Raw genomic sequence first — 20691 nt, forward strand, 5'->3', positions numbered from 1 at the left:
TGGTTGAGATCTTTTTGCCAGGCAGATCGCTAATTTTTTTTTGTTTTTGTTAGCCAATCAGATCGCTCCAAGAATCATGCTGGAGTGGATGTTACTGCATCAAAACCAGCTAAACAGGATCATCAGGTATATCACATCACATGACTGTGTTCAGGTACCCAACTGGATGTTTCTTCCGTGTTTGCGGCACTTCATACTTTGTTCACAATCTCTTTGACTCAATTCTCTCTAGTCTCGGGTCTGTTTGTCTATTCATAACGTTTCCTGAAAATGACAGTTGAATATTTTTCTATTGAGTATGACGCCAACAACTCTAAAAACACCTTTACCAATGGGGATACCATAACAGGGCGCATCATCCTGCAGGTTTCAAAGAAAACGCGCATTCAGTCTCTGATTTTTAGAGCTAAGGGGAAAGCCAATGTTTGCTGGCATGAACACTACGGTCAGAATATACATGTTGTGATAACTTCTCATGAGAAATACTATGACATCGAGCGTCCCATCTTCACAGAGGCGGGAAGAGATGGTAAAGTATTTGTCCTCCTTCTTAAAGAAGACTATAGCTAATGTTAATGTAATTTATAATGCTTTTCTCTGAGAATATGTCTGGATGGTACATTTTAATTTCCTTTTCAAATGGCTGGCCTATATTTATGATCATTGTAACATAAACAAGGGGTTGTATTTTCTAATGCTCAGAAGTCCTCGGCCAAGGAAGACATTCCTTTCCATTCGCCTTCAAACTACCAGACAGGTAGACCTAAACTTGAGGATGACATGTTTTTCCCTTGGCAAATGCCTTGATTTAATGAATAAATAACGATGTGTGATAGGGACATGCCATCCACTTTCAAAGCTACCGAAGGCAAAGTGGTCTACCAGCTGAGGGCTCAACTGAATCAGTCAATGAGTTTATCAAAGAAAACCAGAGCCAAGTTCACCTTTGTGTCAAAACCAGACATGACGATTCCAATGCTTATGGTAATATGGTGCCCATTCTCTGTTTACAATAGAATAGTAATAATAATACAAATTATTTTTAAGGGTTAACAACTTTTTGGTGGGGATTTGGAGGTTATTTTCATAATCTCTCAGGAGTTTATTTCTAAACATCTAGGAACCTCAGTATGGTTGCAAGGATCAATCAGTCACATTCTTCGCCTCTGGAAACATCTCGCTGAACATTTCCATACAAAAGATGGGATATCGGCAAGGTATTTATTTATTCTCAATTGTAGTTGCATCATTCAGTTTAGTCGACAGGAATCTATAATGTGAAGTATAGAATCGGTGTGACTCTGACCAAAGCGAGTATATGACCTTGCACGTTTCCCCCATACCATAGCTCATCCCAGAGTAGCTTCTGCTACTGGGTTATGCTGCTCTACATCCAGGACCTCATGTATCTGAGTCCACTCACAACAATTGTTTGAGGAATGCAGCAGTATATGACCCAACTGTCATGTGATCATTCTTACAAAGTGTTTGACTGCCCCCTTAAGGTGAGGGGCTGAAGGTGGTGGCGGAGATCAGCAACTGTTCCACTCGTGTGGTGAAGCCAAAGTTCCTCCTTTACGAAAAGAAGAGCTTCTTTGCCCAGGGCCGCAGGAGAGTACACACGCACAACATTGTGAAAGAGAAGGGTGAGGAGGTGGGCTCGTCCTGCACACAGACCGTCGCCAAGACGATCTGCATCCCCCCAGAGCTGCCTCCCTCCATCCTTAACTGCTCCATCATTAAGTTGGAGTATAGGCTGAAGGTAAAGCATGCACTTCACCAGATGTATTCATTGTAGGATTCATTCTGAGTAAGAAAGAATCGACAACAGTTTAATATTAATATCACACATTTTCTGTCCTGTTTCAAGGTGTTTCTCGATGTGACTCTGGCTAAAAATCCTGAAATCAAATTGCCAATTATTATTCTTCCCTGCGTCGGTTCTGTTACTACTAAAGGATCAGGCGTGGAGGAAAGCGCCTCGGCATACCTGTAGATGGATATTGTGTTTCTAAATGTGTCTAGAAGTAAAATCAATGAAGTGGACTTCATGGACAATATCAGCAACAACTTTTGTTAGTATTGTACTTAATTATGTTATAAACTAAACCTTTTAAAGTGCAGAGTAAACCAAGACGACATTCTAAATAAACTATTTTGTTTAATAATGTATTTTATTTTTCTAAATTTTCATATTTGAATGGGGGGAGTGGGGGTGGTGGGGGACTGTGCTGCTGGGCACTGCGATGTCTTCGGTTACCAAAGTGAAAACGGACTCCTGCAACCTTGATCACATGATCAGGTGTGACAGAGATACCTGCAGGCTAAAGGTTGGCTGAAAAGATCTCCTGTTCCAGTCATGCCACTTTTATCAGTAGCCTATGCTGGCTTGTTTCTCCGTTGGGATGCAAAGGATGGACTAAAACGTACTTCCAATGGATTGCCCGGTTTTATTTAGAGATCCCTGTCTCTCACTCCATATTCTTCAAATATTTTGACAATCTTTCAATTTTCTTTACCAGAACGAAAATATCCATCTATTTTTTTTTTTTTTATATAATACAATGACTATAAAACATCTACGTGTGGAATGTGACCAGAAGAATGGGACAACGGGAGCGTTTTCTCCAGGGGATATACTCTTTGGAAGAGTCATGGTGATGGCCGATAAGGAGACCAAGGTGCAATGTTTAATTGTCAAAGCAAAAGGAAAAGTGGAGGTGAAGTGGCCTGAGCAGCAGGGGAACGGTCCTCCAGGGGTCATCAGTGACAAGAAGAGATACTTTTATTTTGAAAAGATCCTTCTTCAGGACAAAAAAGCAGATGGTTTGTACTTCAGTGAAGGTTTTTTGGTGGTCGATACCGAGTACTCATACACGTATACATAATTAAATGACACATGTCGTCTTTTATAAAGGTTCTGTTATCATCGGACAAGGCGAAAATTCCTATTCATTCAGCTTTGATATTCCAAATAGGTGAGTGTGTTTTATCCAGCTTGGACTTTTAACACATCTTCATTCTAGTACTATGTCATGTAAACAGTCCCCTTAAGAACTCTCAAAATGTTGAATGTTTGACTTGTTCTCCCATTCTTTCCCTACAGAGATATGCCTTCGTCTTATGAGGGGAAATGGGGGAGCATTACATATAGTCTGCACACAAAACTGACCCAGACAGCTTGGCAAGTATACAAAGCCAAGACTCAGTTTCCAGTTTTAACAAAGAATGAATTCCCCTTCGGCTCAAAGTCAGAGATGATTATCATAGGACTAAAGGTATGGCAACATAACAATTTAAAAAGGCTTCGTTACTTCAGTTGCGATCCGTTTGCAACAATTTAATATTCACTTTTTTCTTTTGGTTTCAGTACCGCAGTAGACACCTTTATGCGATGGATAATAATAATGACAAATACCCTTTTTTAACACCCACAGGAGCCACAGTGTGCCACCAGGATTTCATTCTGTGGCTCTGGAAAAGTCACTGTTAATGTTTCGACTGAAAACATGGGTCTGACACAAAGTTAAGGCAGTTTGATGTGTGGGTGTGTGTGTGTGTGTGTTGCTTATTTGAATCAACACAGCATAACGCACCAGATGGTGACATATTTCCATCTCTCCTTCCATTAACTACCTTCTATTTGTAACACTCCTGCTCCAGGTGAATCCATGGAAGTGAGAGCGGAGGTCCTCAACGACTCTGCGTTCGCCGTGACCCCCAGGTTTTACGTGTGCGAGAAGCAGACGTTTGTCACGCGTTCCCAGAGGACGGTGGTGCACGTCAGTCACGTCGAGTTTGGGACCGGGGGTTGCGCTGTCCCTGCGGCTAGCGCCACGACAATAGCGAGGGTGCTGACCGCCCCGCCACAACTCCACCCCACCTTCTTCAACTGCTCCATGATGAGACTTGAGTACCGGCTGAAGGTATGGCACGCATGTCCGGACAAACGCACACACAGACACAGACACACATGCACACAAACATGCATATATAGACACACACACAGGCACGCAAACACACAGACACAGGTACATACTGGCACGCGTACACACAGGCAAAAGACACACACAGGCTCTATTGTGTTTGGAGAAAGAGAAGCCTTTGCGGGGGTTGGGGGGGGGGGGGGGTTAGGGGGTGGGGCTTGGGGGTCAGGGGGAGGGCTGGGTCTTGGCCACTCGAGGAGTCACAACACAGCTTGTCTGCTCCAACTAATGAGAGTGCATGTGGACGCAGGTCTCAAATTACAGACCAACCAGTTTTGTCAAGGCCCGGACTCAAAATAGTCCGGGATCAATGCACTTCAGTCTCAGACTAATGACGAGCGTTTCGAATGCCCTGCGTGCAACCTATTGGTTGTCGTTTGAACAGCTATACTGTGATAATTCATCTAGTTAGGTTGAAATGGGGTGCTTTACAATGTACATACACATGAAGAGTTAACATGATGTGTATATAGGGCGGCTCGTGGCTCAGCCCACTACCCGCTGACCACACAGACATTGTAGAGACACACGCTTGATTCTGACCATTGTTTCTGTGCTACATTCCCTCCCTCTTCCACCCCAGCTTCCTGTCTTTTCCTCACTCTGCTGTCCATAAAGGCCTAACAAGAATGTGTGTATATATATACGAATGTATTATGTATCAATATAATTTAACTTGTCTACAGTTCATACATTTTAGGAATGTGGAGTAGGTTTTCCTATATCTGTGTCACAGTATATATCATACATTTCTTTACTGTCAATGATAAATCATCTTTTAAAAAATCCTTTCACTCTATGAAGTATACTTTATGACAGACTTAACACTGTATATTATGCTCATTGGTAGGTCATGCTTGAGTTTGCGCAGGCAAGAAACGCTGAGATCAAGCTTCCTTTGATCATCCTGCGAGGTTACACAAGACCACTGGAGCAGAAAACCAAGAAATCACAACGCTTCAAGTCACTTCCTGGTCGAAGTCCACTTCCTTCCTGTATAAACTGAGCTGCTTAGATGAATAGAATGTTTGTTGTTTAATATTGACTCAAATAGTTTTCATTCTTTCTATTTGTGTGTGTTTGTGCGTGTCTGTTGTGTGTGTGTGTGTGTGTGTGTGTTTGTCCTTTTGTGTGTGTGTGTGTGTGTGTGTGTGTGTGTGTGTGTGTGTGTGTGTGTTTGTCCTTTTGTGTGTGTGTGTGTGTGTGTGTGTGTGTGTGTGTGTGTCGGTGTCGGTTTATGTATGTGTTTATGTGTGTGTGTATGTGTCGTGTGTCTCTCGACACAACTTTCAATTGTTTTCCTGCATTGTGCCCATTCATTCACTAGAGGGAGACATTTGCCACATTTTAGAGTTGTAAGGTAGGACGTAAGTAAACTCACTGAGTTGTCTCGATGTCCGCTATTTTGACAATATTGTCATCAATCTTGGCCAAAAATCTAGTGTGTGGTAGAATATCCTCCATAACCCTTTGAAGTAATACGGTGTGTCATGTCTAGGACAGACAAAAACGAACTATTCATGTGACATTCATGCAATTAAATATAAAATGATAAAACAGTTTTGAAATATAAGATTGGATTCCCGTTTCCTAAGCCTACTAGAAGGATACTCTGGTACCATCAGTCTACAAGATTAACCAACCTAAGCTTCCAACTACCTATCCCATGCACATACACGTACACGTACACGCACGCACACAAATACCCAGATGGTGTGTTTTGCGATCCCCTATGCCACAGGCTGGCCGTGGACATCTGGGATTGAACCCAGAAGGCCTCTACCTCTCAGCTGTGCTTCTGAGGTATAGAGGGACACTCATAAAACCCTTCTGGTTGTGACTCAGTCAGCAGTGGTGTCTTTCGCCTAAATGAACTTGCGATAAGCCTATCAATAACTTTGGTAAGACCTTTGCAACAACAACAATAGAAGAATGAGATCAGTAGTTTAGTTTAGGACTGCAATGTAAGCACCAAAATACCTGCATTGACTGTTCTGAGGGGCAACATGTGCGTCTTACTTGGTTGGACCATTGGTTATATACTTCATACAGGGGCTTAACCCTTTTCCTTGTCTTTATCTGTGTGACACTCTCCCGTTTGGCTTTGCGTGTCGAGGCTTTGACTTTCGGTATTCCGGTCTCTCCCTCTGGCCTGAACCGCATGACATGAACTGCATTTGAATGTGAGACAAGGAGCGGAGTGGTAAGCGAGTATTAAATGAGAGCCATTTCTCTTTTGAATCAGTGCAATGTTAATAGCCTTAACCTGCGCAGAGTAGGCCTACATTTACTAGAATAGAATAGAATATAATCAAATAGAACGGAAAAGAGAGTAGTTTGGTTGTGTTTTCGGGTTTGGTGGAGCCAGTCCACCTGCAGTAAAGACCAGACCGGTAGTCATGGCTCCTATCCGGCATGGCGGTGGATCTGGGTTGGAAACCCTGCCTGGTTACCAGCCTGGCTCCACATGCGGCAGGCAGGCAGGCAGGCCTCCAGCCAGCCTGCTCCCTCAGCGCACCACAACCTCTCTCCTGGTTTAGGGAGGGGGGAGGGGGGAGGGGGGTGGAGAATGGAGGGGGGGGGGAGGAGTGGCCTCTGGCGCCTCCCACCCCCGTAGCCAAAGACAGTGCCATGACAACCGTGCAGGCCTGCTGGCGACTCCCTGTCTTCGCCGGCCATGGTTGCCATGGCGACTCCCCGCAGGGCTCCCGCAGATCAGCGGGAGGGGCGTCCAGTTGACTAACCCTCTCCCAGCTGGGGAACGGCTGAGGGAGAGCAGTATTGTGCGTGCGTGTGTGTGTGTGTGTGTGTGTGTGTGTGTGTGTGTGTGTGTGTGTGTGTGTGTGTGTGTGTGTGTGTGTGTGTGTGTGTGTGTGTGTGTGTGTGTGCGTGTGGCGGAAGAGAGGTGTTGTTTTTGTGTGTGCGTGTGTTTGTGTGTGTGCTTTTGAGTATCAGTGTGTGCTTGTGTGGGATGGCACGGCAGAGCCTGAAGAGGGAGAGATGCAGCAACCCAGAAAACGGCAGAGTGAGCTCTAGATGCCACAGCTGAGCGCAAAGAGAGAGAGGGGGAGAGAGTCGGAGAGAGATAGAAACCCCAGAAGGAAGACACAGGAGACAGACAGTCTAAACTACAAAAACAGGCCCACAGATTCAGCATAACCACTTCTCCCAGTCTTCCACTGTTTGATTGTGCTTATATTATTAAGCAGTTATATCCCACACTCATACATACATCCATATAGCTGTTTAACTATGACTCCAAACAGACACACACCCAACTATGTATACATGTATATATATATATATATATATATATATATATATATATATATATATATATACATTTATATAAATAAATGTATACATTGGCAGTACATGTCATGGCAGTACTAGTCTGTAGTAGTGGTAGTTGTGGCAAATGCTAACTATTTATATTCCTTCCCTGCCGCGTCGACTTTATGGCAGCAGAATAGATGGCTTAATAAGCTTTTCTTCATCATAAATTATGCATATGACTCAAATGAAAGACATTAGTCACTAGCATCACTAACAATGATCAACTATGGTGAAACTCGATTTGTTTCAGTGAAAAACAAAGAAAGAAAACCAACTCTCAGTCTTTCAGTCTTGAGTCCTGGTAACAAACCCAGTACCAGGGGGGCTGGGGCGTGATAGGTCCGCAGATGGCGTGATAGGTCCACAGACGCCGTACGTCTCAGTAGTAAAGCATGATTTGCAAAATGGTACCACCATGTCTACGGGAAACAGAACGGAGGGCCTTTCCCTACTCACTAATTGTTCCAAGCTGTGTCCCCTCCAAGAACTAGGTAATCACTGATTTCATGTGTGGGTTTGAGAGATCAGTCGAGGCTCACTCTTTAACTGTTGGGGGGGTCATTTCATTTACTACCATGTATGTACAATGCCGTTCATGTACTTTCATGCATGCATTTTGTAAAGTGAGGTGGTATGCTGTTTCTTACATTTCTACAAAGAAGGAAATGGAGATGCATTATAATGAAGTTTTTATTTGTAAAATGAGAGAAATTTCCCATAGTAAACATTTGCTGATGTATTGTAAGTGCAGAAAGATCTTCATTTTTTTTTATTATATAAAACCAATGTATTTTTGTCAATGTATAAAAAAGTGTGACAAGGCAATTTTGTCAGTGTAATAAAGGCAATTTGCCAAAACATACATTCTAACCTAAAACAAAATGACCTACTTAATTTCAAATTGTACTAGTTATTCGTGCAATAGTATTCATTCTACCCTAAAACTATCTCTACGTAAAGTGTGTGGTTATATTTTGCACTTGTTGTGGCAACCTTTGGATTTACAAATCTTAAAAAAAACAAAAACTTTGACACAAGTTGATCTTGACACACATATATATATATATATATGCATATATATATATATACATATATATATAGAAAACCTAAACAAACAAAAAAGCTTATCTTTTATTTATGAAACTCAGAGAAGCAGCCTCCCCTGCATAGGTGGACATTGCATATCTTGCACCCGAACACGCTCTCGTGCCGCAGCCCCTTGTTGGTGCAGTTCCTGCAGCGCCGCGAGCGCTCCGACATGCGCTCCAGCCGGTGGCCGTACTCGATGGGCGAGTCGGCGTGCCTCTTCCGGGCCGCCCGCTCCATGCCCCTGGCCCCCTGGTAGTCCCCGATCAGCTGCTGCGCCAGCCGCACCCGGAAGTGGCGCTGGGTGAACTGCTTGCCGCTGAAGCCCGACGGCGGCGCGCCGCCCCGGCTCTCCCGCAGGATGATGTAGGCGTCCACGATGCAGAGGTTCACGAAGAACCACAGGAAGTAGCGCCACCAGCGCTTGCACGGCCGGCCCACCTGGTAGCATTCCCGCAGCTGGTCGCACAGGTCCACGCCGCGCATGTTCTCCTGGTACAGCATCAGGGGCAGCGGGCGGGGCAGGCCCAGCGGCACGCCCAGCGAGAGCCCGCCGCTCCCCTCCCCCTCCGCGCCGTCGCTGTCCCCCTCCCCCTCCTCCCCGTCCTCCCCGTCCGCCTCCCCCTGCGGCGGCGGCGCCGGTGGCGGCTGGCTCGGCCCGATGCCCACGATCCCCGGCGCCGAGTTGGTCGACAGGCAGCTGATCACCTTGTCGTCCCGCGTCACCGTGGCGACCAGGTTCCCCCGCTGGCACTGGTAGAACTCCCCCGGGGAGAGCTTGCCCACGTTGCGCGGACAGAGCACCTCCGGGTAGCCCCTGCGGCCCGTCTGGGTGGGCCCGCAGGCGTACAGGCCGTCCCGTAGCAGCCGCTGCATGAGTGGCACCGAGGTGAAGAAGCCGTCCATGAAGAGGTGGTGGTACTGGCCCTCCAGGCCCCGCACCAGGGACGTCACCACCCTGTAGCCCAGGGAGGCGGTGGCCACGTCCTGGCTGGGCTTGCCCACGTAGATCCTGGCGCGGTGGCAGTAGCCCGAGCGAGAGTCACACAGCATCCACAACGTCAGGCCTTTCTTGAAGGGCTTGGAGGGCATGTACTGCGTGGGGGAGAAGCGCCCCTTGGCGGAGATGCCCGATCTGTCGATGGTCAAGCAGCGGTTTGGTGTGTAGGCGTCCCACATGGTGTTGTCCAGCACGTCCAACAGCGGGCGGATCTTAAACAGGCCGTCGTAGCCCCGCTCGCCGCGCACGGGTTCCGACTCACGGTCACACAGCTGGAGATATTGTGTGAGCTTTTCAAAGCGCCTTGCGGTCATTGTTTTTTTAAAGCCTGCGTTGCCAATGAAAATGTCACTGGCCCAGTACATGCCAGAGTCTGGAAGTTGATTGATACCCATCAAAATGTTTAGTCCCACATAAGCTTTCATCTCTCTGAGATCAGTGGGGTGCCAGTGGGGGTCTGATTTTCCGCTCATTCTTTGCCGATAGAGGGCGTAATTATTTGTTTGTTCTACCATGTGTTCAAAAAGAGAATCTGGGAAGAGTAGCCGGAAATAGTCACGGGTGTCAGCATCGTCCCCCAGCGAATGCTGAGGGCCACTTACAGCAGAGAAGGGTTCGATCGAAATCACCTGGTCAGGTTCTCCCCAGAAGTCAGGAGAAGTGCAGTCCTCGTCCAAGTCATCATCAAAGCTGAAAAAACTCGTGCGTTCCTCCTCCTCTAGGTCGGAGAAATCGATATCCGAGTCGTTTGAGGTGGTATCAGAGCAGTTATTGGAGGTAGCATAATAACAGTCCTCTGTGTACTCCTCCTCCTCGTGTTTGATTCCATTACCCGTGACCAAAATAATGTTACAGCCACCTCCGGCGATGAAACTAGCGGCGTCTGCAGCCTCCGCCGCCGCGGCGGCTGTGTTCGCGGATCCATTCTCCCCCTCGCCGCCGCCGTCATCCTCCTCCCGTTCTCCGGCTTCTTCGTCTTCCTCCTCGTCCGAGTCGGGCTTTCGAAAGGGGATTTCAAACCACTTCACATCGGCCGAAAGATTAAGAGGAGACTCTTGACTCTTGTCACACACCGTTGTAGTTTCTGCGTCCGCGCTAGTTTCCAAAATAGTAAAAAGCTCTCTCCTTTTTCTTGCCGTCGCCATGTCGGGGTACTAAAGTGTCCCTGCATGAGTCTTTTTTATTTATTTTCTACGTACAAAATAGTATCGGAAACCGCGTATTTTTTTCCCTTAAATCAACTAACCTGCCACTTAGAGCTGCCCCCCCTTCAGCTAAACTTGCTGGTTGTTAACCTATGCGGTCTCCATACGCTTGGTTCTCATTGTTTCCGCTCCGGGTTTTTCGACGCTTTGTAGCGCAGTGTGGCCGCAGACGTCAGAAGCTGCATGCATGTCCTGCTTTGTAGGGCGTTTTGCGACTGCAGCTGGTTGGGTTGCTAGTTCGCTAGGCTGGCAGATGGCCGCTCGCTGTTCTATGCCCGCTGGCATTCGCCACTATCAATAACCGGATAGCCGTTGCATCATGGAGAAGAAATCTACTACTGCGTTTACTGATTAATAAACTGATTATTAAACTCAAAATATTTGATACTCCCAGCCAATCGGGGTTTAGTTTAAGGCATCCCCATTTGTATATAAAAAACTAAAAAACAACAAACTTTCAATAGCAGATCTAATCCAGTTGTGGAACTATGAAGGAAAACATATCATGCCCTGTCATGGGCTGTTGCTGACAAAAGTTGTATTTGACGACCCAATACAACCCAACAGGATGTGGATTGCAATGATGGATGTGGCCACAACACACGAGGCTTCCCATTCATTCGCCTGCCAAACATATATACTACAGTGAGTGAACTTGCAACGGTGTAGGAGAGCCCCGTTCATTCATAAACATGCTTCTTCCCTCTGACAGGTTCCTACATGCATCTGAAACCCCATAGGCTATTGTGGAATCAGGGACCTCCCTCTATTCTATGAATGTGGGCAGATCCTCTAATGTTTTACTCCAGTGCTTGGCCATGAAGCTGAGCTGAGACTGATTGGTCTTGACTGTAGATCAGGCAGAGGGCTTTGGCGGGCATGGCTCCACTGTGTTTTGTTGTTGTTTAGTATTTCTGAAGTCTCACATAAAATACTCATTAATATAGGGTTGTTTTATGTTTTTATGTATTATAATAGTGTAGATGACCATCTGCACCATAATTTAACCCTCTGCATCAATGTTAAAAAATATTTTTCATAGACTTGTGTTATAGATGACGTTGAAGGGTTGAATAATGTGCTAATAACCGAATAGCCAAAACACCCCAGATCACCAGCTTATCGTATAGGCCTTGTAATGCTTCTGATTCAAAGTGGATTGCTTTGTATCGTAATTAGAAATAAGCAGCGAGACGAAAGGCCTTTAGTTTCATGGATTATGTTTCCTCTAGGCCTAGACTTTGTCACAATGTGACTGAGAACTAGATAATAAACACATGTAAGCTCACACCAGTATTCGAGTTCCAGTGTTTCACGCGACATAGCAAGTCACAGCCTTCTTAGCTACAAGGCCTGAAACCTTGAAGACTTCGGTTGGAGCGTTTCACAAACCAAACCCAAAAACTCTTGACTACGGTTTTCTCACTGCGTTCGTGGGAGGAGGAGAAGGCGGCTAGCTGTGCCGTGTCTCCATGCGTGGGGGGATGGGCACCACGAAGGGGTCCTTCCAAATTCTTTTGGCTGCGGGCTGGGCCTGCATGGTTGGCTGAGCAGTCGGCTGCTGCCCCCTGGGTCCCGCAGCCGACGCACAATTTATGCATCTTTTCTCCAAGCCTGAGTGTTGCAAGCAGGAAAAGGTTCTAGTCGGCGTCCTCATGGTAGCAAGGCTATCATCATGCTGCCTGTATTTTACCCAGAGGCCTCTCTCTGTCTCTCTCCCGCTCTGTCTCTGTCTCTCTCTCACTGGCACCGTCTCTGTCTCTCGGTCTGTCTCTCTCTCTCTCTCTCTCTCTCACCCTCTGTCTCACTCTCACTCTCCCTCTCCCTCTCCCTCCATCGCTCTGTGTGTGTGTGCGTGTGTGTTTCTCTCTCTGTCTCTGTCTCTTCTTCACGTGCATGGAGAAGGGAGTGGGCCAGCCTGATAGTGGTGTGCCTATAGTTCATACACTGGGAACCAGTATGTTGGAAAACTGTGGGAAAACACGCGAGGGAGAGTGGTGGTGCTTAATGATATCGAGCCCAAAAATAGAAGTAAAGAGGGGGAAAAAAAAGGCTCACTCTAGCGTTTCCAGGCCCCTGGAGCAGAGTACTGCAGCAGACCCCTTAGAGACTCCTGTGGTGGGGTGGAGAGACGCCGACCAATGGGGGCTCAGGCGCTGTGTGTGTGTGTGTGTGTGTGTGTGTGTGTGTGTGTGTGTGTGTGTGTGTGTGTGTGTGTGTGTGTGTGTGTGTGTGTGTGTGTGTGTGTGTGTGTGTGTGTGTGTGTGCGTGTGACTGCCTGTGCGGCTAACTCAAGCCTCTGCACAGCTCAGATGCTTCTCTCATGGATGAGTTCCGCGCTGATCGGCCAGTGTGTGTGTGTGTGTGTGTGCGTGTGTGCGTGTGCATGTGTGTGCCGTGAATGTGTGTGTGCATATGCGTGTATGTGTATGACGGTGAACATGCAAAATATTGGTGCCGCCATGGCCGCGGCATGAGCGACCAACGCGACGCTACACTGCGTTACTCTCCTAGCACACAATCTCTGTTGTTACTGGTTTATTAAACGGTTAAAACCACGTTTTTTACTGGCATAGGTAGTCTATAAACAAATACCTAATATCTTTCCCCTTTAATGGGCTGAAGCATCTTTAGTATTTTACCAAATCCAGGTGATATGCCATGGTATGCTCCATTTAAAGCCCATCATTGCAAATTGTTAGTAGCCTACAGAATATCTTCTTGTAATCTGGATTTTAAACCTCTGAGCCAGATGTCAAGTACATCCAGAAAACTATTTATTGTCTTATTGGTATGTATTGTATGTCTAATTTGAACCTGAATCCTATGGGCCTGCTGTTTTCGAATACAGGTGTAGACTCACATGACCTTGTGTATCATTCACCTTGTTTCACGGTTCTTATTAAAAACAGTGACACAGCAACCCCTTGTGGTGGCAGCACAGGCATGAATATCCATTAGGAATAAAAGCCTCAGAACAGCTCAAGAACAGAGCAGCTCAAGAAATACAAATGCATACAAATGCATCCGTCTATTATTAACGATTTGGAAACATATATACTAAAATAACGCAGCACAATGTTTGTTAAAAAAATGGTACAGGAGTTATCGTCGCGTTATCATTAAAGGGCTACGTTACGCGTGAAAGTACTACCAAATCAACACTAGATGGGGCTAGAATACAGGGCCATGCGCAATAAATGAGTATCACTTTATTGGCGGTAGTAAAATTGTTGGAGTTAAAACGTGAGATCAGGTAGACTAATTGGATAACTGTCGTGTACAATATCCTCAATAGAACAGCGAGTTTAATGTGTAAAATTGAACTATCTTCCCCTCTGCCAGTTTCAAATGTAGGTCTACACTGTTTGGCTCGCCGTTGTCCAAACATGTGTTTCTCATTACAGCGTCCATGTTGCTGGATGAGGGTCAACAGGCCTGGCCAGGAAAACGCTGGCCTGAGTTTGGCCCTGACATAATCCCACAACCTCCGGACGCTGGATTAGGACTGGTCCAATCGGTGATTACGAAAATCTGGCCAATCAGGGAGATTGGTAATAATCATAATTCTTCACTGCCTCTGTTGAGTCTTTGCTTATTTTTTTAATGACTAGTCCTAAAGATGTTGAAAACACATTATTTTTCACCCTAGGAGAAGAGGTTCTCCTAAAGGAATGTAATGCAATCTTATGAAAGGAGTAGATGTTGCCACTAAGGTATAACAAATGTTGGTGATAGTTTAATTATAGCTCCCTGGTGTGTGTGTGTGTGTGTGTGTGTGTGTGTGTGTGTGTGTGTGTGTGTGTGTGTGTGTGTGTGTGTGTGCGTGTGCGTGTGCCTGATGTGTGAGAGTTTGTATGAAAGTGTGTTTGTGTGTGTCTGTGTCTGTATGTGTGCACGTGTCACTGCATCCACGCATGTGTGTTTATGTGTTTCTTTCATAGCGATAAGTGTTTGTATGCATGCTGTCTTTCGGCATGCATAAACATTGTCCAATTAAATGCTAATCATTGGTAGATTATGGGCAATTGAATTCCCATTTGCAATGTTAACATGTCCTCGTGGGCCTGAGATGGCTCCGAGCCCGCTTGGAATCAACTTCACATATGTTTTTTTTTAGCCCTGCAGAAGCAAACAGCAAGCACAGGGTTGAGGCGCAGCGGGGTGCATGGAGAGGAACAGAGAACAAAGAGCAGACTCACCCAATAAGATGAACACGAGGTAGTCCTAAGCTATACCCAATAACGGAGTGACGATATATCACCTCAATTCTACTGACGTGGTCATTTGTTGTGTTCACATCGTTATGTCGTCGATATTTGTTTGCAGTATTTTAGATATGGTTATGATAATCAGAGTGAGGGAATTGTATAATTGATGTATTGGTATTGTGGCTTGTACGCCTACCTTTTTGTCCTCCATGCTGTTATGCAATTTGTTGATTTAACAAGGGCTTTTTGAGCAAAATATCAATACAAAGTGCTTGACAATCAAAACAACACAATTAAAACACCAAATTAGTTTAAAATAACCTAACAAATCAAGGCCTGCTTTTGCCTGGTGAAATGTTAGCCGTTACCCTTGTTTCTTAGGGTTGAAATTCACTCGACCAAACCATGGGCAAAAATACCAACACCAGGAAATCCTATCCTCTTCCTTGAAGAGATCACTTCCTGTGGACCCATACGGTTTCCTGCCAGCGTTTTACCCGCCACAACACCACAGTCCCAATGGGAAACTCAAGGGCAGCACTAGGGACTGGTGACGATTGATGGTCGTTATAAATGGGTTTGTTATACTTATTATTCTGCCATTTTCTATCACCTATGATGCTAAACGTTACGCCGGATCAGATCAGAACGTAAACTTAAAAACAACACTAATGGGACTGAGGGACTGATTATCTCCACGAAAACAAGGAAAGACTTCAGTACGGACGTCAGGAGATCCCCTCTTATAATGACCCCATGAATGTGGGAAGGTTTTCTGGTCTCTACTGATCGCTCTCAGCGCTGTATATCATCAAGTCCCAGACTCTGGTTCCCACAATGCGTCATCAAACATCAGAGCATTTTGGGTGTTGTTAAGTATTTGTAATTGTTGTTTCATTCATCTGTTACATATAGTGGCCAGTCCCCTTCACAAATTATAATAAATCAAATAAAAAGACTGTAAATTATCTGTCACTTATGCGCCAACATATGCCAGTAATTTGTTCAATGCTTGCTGTTTTTTCATTGGAACATTTAGATAGCTTTTGGTTTAAAAAGGAAATAATAACATCCGGCGATGAGTGTTGTTCATTGGTTAGTTGATCTGGTATGATGTCCCAGTGTGAGGTTATTAATGTCAATAAATCTCCTGTTGTGGTCGTTGGTTTATGAGCAAAATTATGAGAACAGCTTTGGACATGGTCCTTGTAATGAAATACAAATGTATTTTTTCAAATAAAAATAAAAACACATCAAGACAGATTGACGAGGCTATTGTTTGTAAGCGGTTATTGACATTATATTGATGTATATTCAAGTACACTTGGCTTTGTTTGTTTGTGATACATTATGTGAGCTAGTCGGCGGATTGGCAGAGGTTATGCTTCATCAATATTGTTTACCTGTCTGTCACACAACCTAAATGACACCAGCCGTTTCAAATCAATTGTTTCCTTCCAATGGTTGTATTTAGTGTATATTTCTTCATGTCTTCATCTAAGAAAATAAATATATGACTAATACTGATTTAATTTATCTTTGTACTAAATATTATGTGAAGGTATAGCTGAATTAATTTAAAGTGATCACTGATTATATACACCAACGTCGGCAATGGATGAATATTTACCTTGAGGGCATTTAGCAAATGCCTTCATCAAAAGCAACTTACAACGGTTCATGCACACATTCACACACACCGACGTCGGGTAAATCATGGCAGGCGACAGCCAGCTCATCAGGAGCAGATGGGTTAGGCTCAGGGACACTTCGACACTCAGCCTGGAGGAGCCAGGGATTGAACTACAACCTTCCACTTATAAATCAACCCGCTCTACCATGTTGCAATCCCCTTGTTATGGCTTTTGAAAGCTACACCCTGTTTTTTTTTGTTTTTTAAATCACCCATGCAATGAAATAATACTATTATAGACCATCCAGAACCAACATAAATAATATCACATTATCATAGAGGACTGTACTGAAATGATGCTAAATTATTATCGTTATCTTGTATTGATATTATTCCAATGATCGTTATCGCAGCCCATGGGCACCATAACTTCCTCTCCCAACGTGTCCCTGACAGGAGTCCGTCGTGACCAGCTACAGTGGTGGGTGCAGGGTCAGACCCAACTGTCAACATAAGCTTTCTAAGCAAGTAAATAAACAGCAGCGTGGCTTTCTTTGGGGGAGTATATCAATGACATCCTGTTAATACAACCTACCCCATGTTAGGTCAGAAGAGGAAATAGCCCCAGATGGCCCCTATTACTGTCCCGAAGACTTGTTGCACACATGGGCTTGAACTAAGAGAGAAAGAGCTCACACACTTCAAAGATGGCTATAATTCCCAAAGACAACATACTCGGTCAATCCAAAACTCATAAACGGCTTGTTAAGAAATCAGCAAAAAAAGGTATTCCTCACTTCAATGTTTTGGCTTCCATTACACTCAGTTGAGGAACCTTTTGAAAGTGTTTAACAGACCATTTCCCGAACTCTCTGTAAACCGTGAGTTATTCTTTTCCCCCGGTTATCACAATGACTGCATCGTTTAAAGTGAGGAGAGTTAGGTGTTTAGAGAGCTAATGATACATCTGCACATTTCCCTGTTTATTTCACACTTGTCAAGCAGCACTTCCACAAGGTACTAATGATGATGTAAATTGGACTATATGTGCATTTTATGTTTGTGTTATGTGAAGGTGACAGCGAATTGCAGGAAATATATAATCACTCCAAGAAGAGTAGTAGTCTTGGTACATTAACTATATAATTTATGTTGAATCTCAAATGTGGTTTATTGAAAAGTAAAAACGATTTCCCTTTATGTCTATCAAAGTATCTAATTGGAAGCAGTCTAATGGTTTCAGTCTAGTTGACACACATAAGCACACAGTCACACGCTTGCGAAAGCGCACACACACGCTCGCGCCCGCGCACACACACACACACACAAACACACACACACACACACACACACACACACACACACACACACACACACACACACACACACACACACACACACACACACACACACACACACACACACACACACACACACACACACTCACACACACATACACACACACGCAAACTTGGGAGATACACTGGACACACTAATGACGCGATGACTTCATCAAAATAGGACATCACATGAAAGGTATAAGTTTGAACCTTCACCTCTAGGGACCTTAGAGGATGGGGAATTCAGCTGTTGTACACTAGCTGCAGTCACGTGTATGGGGCGACCCAAAGAGCAGCAGGGCTGCCTGTAAACAAACCGGGGATGGGGATATCCTTCTTCCATCACTCGGTTATTGTTAACCGCGTCCTCGTCATCACTTCACATTCCAGTCACACCCAGTGACAGAAAGAAATGAATGAGCCCTCGGAGAGTCGTAATAAGAATATAACATAACAGCATGTGGTGTAAACAACTGGGTAAGGGTTGGTTAATGTTGCTGGGACACCAGCAGATCAACTGAAAAGTAACCATTGCCATGTGTAAAGTCACAGTAGCTGACTTTACACATGGCAACTTATTGCTAAAAAACAACTTATTTTAAAGTTGTATGATATACTTTCTTAATTTCTTTAATGTTATCTTTATCTGGTTAATGGCATATTTTATGTGTACGAATGAAAAGTTTCATGTTGCCAGGTGACATTGGTTCAAGTGGGACCCCGTAGTGTTTACACTGATGCATGTTGTGATGCAATGTTCTTGTTTGGTTGTCATTGTATTTTGTCCATTAGAAGTTAAGACAACTCCCTAACTACAACATAACTCACTTCCACTTTTAATTAGAAACATTTCCCTTTTCACCAAAGTACAACACAGCTTGGTCAACAGATGTCACTTTAGCATATCTAAGCGATTACTCGATTTTGATTAGCTGATTGCTGATTGTATTTTGATTAGCTGATTGCAAGATCAAATAGGATTTAATTTGTTTGATAGATGAGCTATATTGCCCTTGGTTTTTGAGAAAGATGAATGTCAAACATGATGTAAATTGCTATCTTGACCATGACTAACTTAACTAGTAATGCTTGTCTTGAGTAAAGAACAGTGTTACAATGAGGGAACAAAACAATATAAAGAACAAAATAAAGGGAAAATAAAATCTTGAGCTAAAATCATAGCCAAGGTTCTACATGAATTGAAACAGGTGAACACTACATGAAAAATCCCTCGTATATGCAGGTCCGACGAGTGACAGGTCGGGTGTTTGTTGTATGCTGTGGGATCTCTCAGTGGACCTCACCATGGCTGTTGGACAATATGGCTCAGCAATGACCAGCAACCACACATTGTTCAGATAAAAAATGTACAAGATGATCCCCAGTCCATCCCAAAATGACCCAGTCGCCATTTCATTGCTTGCTTTGCCAAACATGTGTGTTTGAACAGTGGTTGCTAACCGTCATAGCAAGGCGTTTGGTTTCCAAATGTGGTTAGATGTTTAGATCTGATGCTCAAGGAAAATAGACAGCTGTGTGTGGCTTAACCCTCGATTGATATGACCTTTGACACACAACAAATCCAGGCTGACAACAACTCTCTACCTGTTTGTTTGTGTGTAGAGCAAAACATCTGGGAGGTGTAGCAGCGAAGACTTTGGTTTGTTGAAATGTACGTATTTTTTAACCTATTGAGCATACAGTAAAATATATACATCTTTTTTATATATATATTCGTTATAATTGTCACTGCCTAAGAACTGGGTATTTTCTGGAAACTTGATTCAAGCAAAATGAACTCAATTATTTCACAATATCTCTACCCTCACTAAGACCAACAGCAAGAGAATACTGTAATTGCTCAACAAAAAAGAGTGGCTTCCAGTCATTTTCATTTCACAGAACCAATTCCTGGAGTCAATAAAGCGTGAATCTGGCCTGTTTTTCCCCTCTTGCGTTGACATTGTTTCCTTGCACAATTTGCTCTGCAGTTGACTTATCCGAGCCAAGAAGCATTCAGTGTCGATTGGACCGATGCTTTTTGGCATGGACGCCAAGGAGTAACAAAATCACACAATTGATGCTTTCTTTTAGAAAATGTCAAATGTTTTTTCTTTAAAGGATACTAATCAGGCTGATCACACCCTCGTAGATGTCTTTCCTGGCTTCACTATAACACCTGTAACCAAAGTTATTTGTCAGAATCATAGCATTTCACGTGAACGCGTCTGCCTCAAAGGTAAACAGTAGCAATATAGCACTATGGTCTTTGTGATAAGACATTTTGTAAAAGTACCTGTATGGTGATTCACTGTTATTTTTGTCCACAGAATCCGTACTGAGAGAGGCCGTTGATTCCGAAAGATGAATGTGCTATGTTGCCATTGTTTACAGGCGCCCTCATAAGGCTCTTAATCAGTAGGAAAGTCATTTAGGAGAATGATATTCGTAACAGATGATTTAGTGAAGCCAGGAGAAACGGCTATGACCGCTGGATCACTAAGACATTGTGACACACAGACATTGTGACACACCGGCATTGTCCTTTAAAGCTGAAGTTTCTTACATATTTATTTTTGAAACTAAGAAAACATGCAATGCTTTGCGACATAATGTTGAGATAACATATTTCAAACACAATGACTTTGCAAAGTAAGGTTTTATTTTATTTAGTTGTATTTCTAAACCATGAGAGAAAAGCCACGTGTGTAGCCAAGCATCCCCCAAGGTTGTTGTTCCTCCCTTGCTTATCTAACTGTTCAGCAAAGTTTGCATATAACCAACGTTTAATCCAATACAAATAACAATGCAATACAAAAAAAAGAAAACCCCCACCAATAATAAGATTTTAATTGTGGTCAGTTTCAGAATCAGATATTGCATGCTAATGCTTA

General features: G+C 44.1%; 2 protein-coding genes across 2 annotated transcripts; both read left to right on the forward strand.

The window, feature by feature from the left end:
* Positions 1-91: 91 nt before the first annotated feature.
* On the forward strand, positions 92-2198 carry LOC130384766 (arrestin domain-containing protein 3-like). Its single transcript, XM_056593093.1, has 6 exons — positions 92-529; positions 703-757; positions 837-984; positions 1121-1217; positions 1506-1762; positions 1871-2198. Exons 1-6 carry the CDS (start codon positions 271-273, stop codon positions 1994-1996), a joined length of 942 nt encoding a protein of 313 aa, XP_056449068.1. The 5' UTR covers positions 92-270; the 3' UTR covers positions 1997-2198.
* On the forward strand, positions 2193-6431 carry LOC130384764 (arrestin domain-containing protein 3-like). Its single transcript, XM_056593092.1, has 6 exons — positions 2193-2826; positions 2918-2978; positions 3107-3278; positions 3438-3525; positions 3664-3926; positions 4837-6431. The coding sequence occupies exons 1-6, from the start codon at positions 2565-2567 to the stop codon at positions 4990-4992; spliced, it is 1002 nt and encodes a 333-aa protein (XP_056449067.1). The 5' UTR covers positions 2193-2564; the 3' UTR covers positions 4993-6431.
* The last annotated feature ends 14260 nt before the right edge of the window (positions 6432-20691 follow it).

The sequence above is a fragment of the Gadus chalcogrammus genome, chromosome 6 (assembly GCF_026213295.1).
Source record: "Gadus chalcogrammus isolate NIFS_2021 chromosome 6, NIFS_Gcha_1.0, whole genome shotgun sequence".
Classification (NCBI taxonomy): Eukaryota; Metazoa; Chordata; class Actinopteri; order Gadiformes; family Gadidae; genus Gadus; species Gadus chalcogrammus.